General features: G+C 40.8%; 1 protein-coding gene across 4 annotated transcripts in view; it reads left to right on the top strand.

Moving 5' to 3' along the window:
• Nucleotides 1-6,000, top strand: part of kansl3 (KAT8 regulatory NSL complex subunit 3) — a 40,251-nt gene that overhangs the window by 29,544 nt on the left and 4,707 nt on the right. For 2 of the 4 annotated variants that reach the window (XM_061906079.1, XM_061906080.1), the window contains 2 exons: nt 4,059-4,266; nt 4,619-4,721. In XM_061906079.1, coding sequence (XP_061762063.1) covers nt 4,059-4,266; nt 4,619-4,721 — 311 coding nt within the window. Of the gene's footprint in view, nt 1-4,058; nt 4,267-4,618; nt 4,722-6,000 lie in introns of those variants that run through there. The other 2 variants (XM_061906082.1, XM_061906083.1) reach the window with 1 other exon arrangement.

Raw genomic sequence — 6,000 nt, 5'->3', positions numbered from 1 at the left:
CAAAGACGAACTGATAAACTTTTTTTTTTTTTTGCAAATAATCATTAACTTTAGAATTTGATGCCAGCAACACGTGACAAGGAAGTTGGGAAAGTTGGCAATAAATACTGATAAAGTTGAGGAATGCTCATCAAACACTTATATGGAACATCCCACAGGTGAACAGGCTAATTCGGAACAGTTGGGTGCCATGATTGGGTATAAAAGCAGCTTCCATGAAATGCAAATTAATTCACAAACAAGGATAGGGTGAGGGTCACCACTTTGTAAGCAAATTGTCCAACAGTTTTAGAACATTTCTCAACGATTTATTGCAAGGAATTTAGGGATTTTACCATCTACGGGCCATAAAATCATCAAAAAGTTCTGAGAATCTGGAGAAATCACTGCACGTAAGCGATATTACTGACTTTTGATCCCTCAGGTGGTACTGCATCTCAAACTGACATCCGCGTGTAAAGGATATCACCACATTGGCTCAGGAACACTTCATAAAACCACTGTCAGTAACTACAGTTGTTCGCTACATCTGTAAGTGCAAGTTCAAACTACTATGCAAAGCCAAACCCATTTATCAACAATATCCAGAAACGCCGCCGACTTGGCTTGGCCCGAGCTCACGTAAGATGCACTGATGCAAAGTGGAAAGGTGTTCTGTGGTCTGACGAGTCCACATTTCAAATTATATTTAGAAACAAAGGATGTGGTGTGCTCCAGAACAAAGAGGAAAATAACCATTCGGATTGTTATAGGCGCAAAGTTCAAAAGCCAGCATCTGTGACGGTATGGGGGTGTAATAGTGCCCAAGGCATGGGTAACTTACACATCTGTGAAGGCACCATTAATGCTGAAAGGTCCATACAGGTTTTAGAGCAACATATGTTGTCATCCAAGCAATGTTATCATGGACGCCCCTGCTTATTTCAGCAAGACAAGTGTTACAACGGCGTGGCTTCGTGAAAAAAGAGTGCGGGTACTTTCCTGGCCCGCCTGCAGTCCAGACCTGTCTCCCATCGAAAATGTGTTGCACATTTTTAAGCGTAAAATACGACAGCGGAGACCCCGGACTGTTGAACGACTGAAGCTCTACATAAAACAAGAATGGGAAAGAATTCCACTTTCACACCTTCAACAATTCGTTTCCTCAGTTCCCAAACGTTTATTGAGTGTTGTTAAAAGAAAAGGTGATGTAACACAGTGGTGAACATGCCCTTTCCCAACTACTTTGGCACGTGTTGCAGCCATGAAATTCTAAGTTATTTGCAAAAAAAAAAAAAAGTTTATGAGTTTGAACATCAAATAAATAAATAAATGGGTTGTACTTGTATAGCGCTTTTCTACCTTCAAGGTACTCAAAGCGCTTTGACACTACTTCCACATATACCCATTCACACACACATTCACACACTAATATCGGGAGCTGCCATGCAAGGCGCTAACCAACACCCATCAGGAGCAAGGGTGAAGTGTCTTGCTCAGGACACAACGGACGTGACGAGGTTGGTACTAGGTGGGGATTGAACCAGGGACCCTCGGGTTGTGCACGTCCACTCTTCCACTGCGCCACGCCGTCCCTGTATCTTGTCTTTGTAGTTTATTCAATTGAATATGGGTTGAAAATGATTTGCAAATCATTGTATTCCGTTTATATTTACATCTAACACAATTTCCCAACTCATATGGAAACGGGGTATATGTATGTATGTAAGTAAATGTATGTATATATATGAATGTGTGTGTATGTATGTGTGTGTATATATATATATATATATATATATATATATATATATATATATATATATATATATATATATATATATATATATATATATATATATATATATATTTGACAGCACAAGTATATATGTATACATTTAACCTTTATTCGTCCAGGGTACAGCAATTAAGAGCAGATATTGCAGTACTGCCCTTGCAAAGAGGCATGTTAGAGATGTTGAAGTGTAATGATAATTGCTCATTGTCCTATTTACCAACAACAATGGTGATGTTTCTTTCTGTTATATAGTAATGACTATTATAACCCCTTTTTTATTATTGATATGGATTACGTGTGTTTATCGTGAAATATCAGTTGATATCAGTTTATCGTCCAGCCCTCATCGATGTCTCACTCCCACCGAGTCGGACAGAATGTGTCTCGTATGGAGGTGTCCAAAGTTGCGGCCTGGCAGCTGTTTTTTTTTTTTTATTCGCCTGTGACATATTCTAAAGACAAAATCAAAATATGCCAGATTAGAACATTACAAAATAAAAATGGAACATGACATTTTAGAAAAATTGTGTATAAATGCTGAAATGTGAAATTTTCTGAAATACGCAAGCACAACTCATGCTAATAGAGCACGTCAAGTACCCAGTCATATGACCGTGAAGTGTGTTTGGCTACAAATTGGCTATGAATGTAAGGATGCCAACAGTTAGCATGTGTCAAGTACCAAGTTTTATGACTCTAAGCTGTTTGGCTGCAGAATTGGCTAAACAAGTTAGCATGCTAACAGTTAGCATGTTTCAAGTACCAAGTTTATGACTCTCAGGTGTTTGGCTGCAAAATTGGCTAAACAAGTTAGAATGCTAACAGTTGGCATGTTTCAAGTACCAAGTTATATGACTCTCAGGTGTTTGGCTGCAAAATTGGCTCTAACAAGTTAGAATGCTAACAGTTGGCATGTGTCAAGTACCAAGTTATATGACTCTCAGGTGTTTGGCTGCAAAATTAGCTAAACAAGTTAGCATGCTAAAAGTTGGCATGTGTCAAGTATTAAGTTAAATGACTATCAGGTGTCTGGCTGCAAAATTGGCTTTACAAGTTAGCATGCTAACAGTTAGCATGGCTCAGGTACCAACTTTTATGACTCAGGTGTTTGGCTGCAAAATCGGCTGGAAAAGTTAGCATGCAAGAACGTTAACCCTCTGCATGCTAACCAATAGCATGTGTCAAGTACCGAGTTTTATGACTCTCAGGTGTTTTGCTGCAAAATTGCCTAAAAAAGTTAGCATATGTCAAGTACCAATTAGTCATAAAAAGAGTACAGTAATTTTACAATGAGCTCGATGTGCTTTCACTGCCATCTACTTAAAAGCCTAAAACAAGTAAAACATCATAGCAGTGTTTGTTGAAGGCTAAGGTTACAAGGAACATTTAAAACATTGATGACAAATTCATAAAATCACAACAGTCACAGCATTGAAAAAAAGTGTATCCCAAAACATACAAAATGAATAAACAGACTTTGTTCTGCTGTTGATCTGAGGCTGTTAAAAATATGTGAAGCGAAACCTGTTTCAGGAATGTTTGAGTATGTATGTGTGTGTCCCATCATGTATACACTAGTGTGTGTCCCATCATGTATATAGTAGTGTGTGTGCCCCATCATGTACAGTGTGTCTCATGTATACAGTAGTGTGTCCCATCATGTATACAGTAGCGTGTGTGTCCCATCATGTATAGTGTGTCCCATCATGTATACAGTAGTGTGTGTGCCCCATCATGTATAGTGTGTCCCATCATGTATACAGTTGTGTGTGTCCCATCATTTATAGTGTGTCCCATCATGTATACAGTACTGTGAGTGTCAAATCATAACTCCATCATATATACAGTAGTGTGTGTATCAACTTATAAATCCATCATGTATACAGTAGTTTGTCCCATCATTTATACAGTAGTGTGTCTATCAACTTATAACTCTATCATGTATACAGTAGTGTGTCCCATCACGTATACAGTAGTGTGTCAAATTATAACTCCATCATGTATACAGTAGTGTGTCAAATTATAACTCCATCATGTATACAGTAGTTTGTCCCATCATGTATACAGTAGTGTGTATCAACTTATAACTCCATCATGTATACAGTAGTGTGTATCAACTTATAACTCCATCATGTATACAGTAGTGTCCCATCATGTATACAATAGTGTGTATGTGTCAAATTAGAACTTCATCATGTATACAGTAGTGTGTGTCAAATTAGAACTTCATCATGTATACAGTAGTGTACCAAAATGATGTATTGTGTCTGCTTCCCCCCCAAAGACCTTGTCTGGCAACAAGGCCCAGCGTCAGGTCTTGAGCTCCGCCTCTACCAGCAGCAGCAGCAGCACTCTCCTCCACGCGGTGCCTGTGGTCACCACAGGGGGCGTGGCCAAAACCAATGCCATCCACCAGCTGCTAACAAACAGCGGACTGGCCAAGCTGGCCAGCAGTTTGCCAAGCTTGGCCCACATCAGCAACCAGAGCGCCGGTACGTCTGCAACTGCCAGAGCACGACGGCCGCGCTGAACGCTGCCACTTTGTGTCCGTCTGATGTGTGTGTTTGTGTGTCTGGGTACACTTTCCTTATTATCACTTCCCATCTTATGTGTGATAGAGAATATTGCTGCCTCATTTTTGCTGTCTGTTTTTTTTTTTTTTATTGTCTTATCATTCCATAATATTTTGTAAAGCCTCCATTGAATCATTTGCATGTAAACGCTGCCCTGTATCGCTGATGTTCAAATAAAAAGTGGAATCTGACTTCTGTCTTATTTTCCTCCCATCGCTGACAAAACATTGTGTATTTTTAGCACTAAGCATTTGTGTTTGTGTGTTGTTAGGGCAGAAAGGCCCCACTTCCATAACTGTGATGCTTCGAGGAGCACAGCCCAGCAGAACCACGGCCCTCAGCCAAGCTGGTGAAGTCACAAGCACGAACAGAAGGTGCGTCCCGCTGGATGGCTGACAACTAGTGCACAAATCGCCAGTTGTCCACTGGAGCGTCAATCTTTAGCTGGCAAACAGAATGCTAATCGTTAGCTGTCAACTAAAGAGATAATCGCTAGCTGCCAACTAGCGCGCCGATTGCTTGTTGGCTACTTACACGGCAATTATTAGCTGACAACTATTGTGCTAATCGCTAGCTGACAAGTAATCACTTTCTGAAACTGGCACATTAATCCCAACGAGTGCTCCAATCACTAGCTGACTACGAGTGCACTAATCATTACTTGGGAACTAGCACGCCAATCGCTTGCTGACAACCATGAAGTTAATCTCTAGCTGGCAAGTAGAGTGTAACTCATTAGCTGACAAGTAGCGTGCTGATCGCTGGCTGTGAACTAGCAGGTAACTCGCTAGCTGCCACAAGTGCACCAATCGCTAACTGAAAACTAGTGCACCAACCGCGACCCGGCAACTAAAGCGCCATTTGCTACATGAAAGCTGGGACTAATCCCCAGCTAACATCTAATGTAATCACTGGCTGGCAGCTAGTGCTCCAATCACTAGCTGACAACTAGTGCGCTAATCACCAGTTGTCCACGAGAGCGTTAACCTGCTAGCTGACAACTAAGAGAGCTCTATTTGCTAGCTAACAACTAGAGCGTCAATCTCTAGCTAGCAACCAGAATGCTAATCGTTAGCTGTCACCTAAAGTGTTACTCGCTAGCTGACAACTAGCCTGTTGATTGCTTGCTGGCAACTTACATGCCAATTGTTAGCTGGCGACTAACTAGTGTGCTAATCGCTGCCTGACAACTAATTTCTATCTGAAACTGGCACGTTAATTCCAACGAGTGTGTTAATCACTAGCTGACATCTATTTGTTAATCGCTAGCTAAATACTAGCGTGCCAACGGTAACTAGATTGCTAATCGCCAGCTGACAACTGGTGCCCTAATTGCTAGCTGGCAACTAGAGCGCTAAATGCTCCTTGACAACTAGAGTGCTAATTGCTAGCTATTGTAAATGCTAAAATGATAGCAATACTACAATTTCTTTATGCTTACATGACAGTTTGTGGGATCAATATTCATATTTATCTGAAGACACATCCATGGCAAAGTTGCAGGGGTAGAACATAAAAACATCCCAAAAAATGTCACCACCTGGGAATCCCTGGGGTGGAGTGACGTACCCCTGTTGAAGACCTCTGAGTGATATATCTTCATGTCAAAATCATACTGCAATACAACATGCCATGTTAACTGCTATCTGCTAC

Source organism: Nerophis ophidion, linkage group LG07 (genome assembly GCF_033978795.1).
Source record: "Nerophis ophidion isolate RoL-2023_Sa linkage group LG07, RoL_Noph_v1.0, whole genome shotgun sequence".
Lineage (NCBI taxonomy): Eukaryota > Metazoa > Chordata > Actinopteri > Syngnathiformes > Syngnathidae > Nerophis > Nerophis ophidion.
This window is presented reverse-complemented; position numbering and strand designations above follow the sequence as displayed.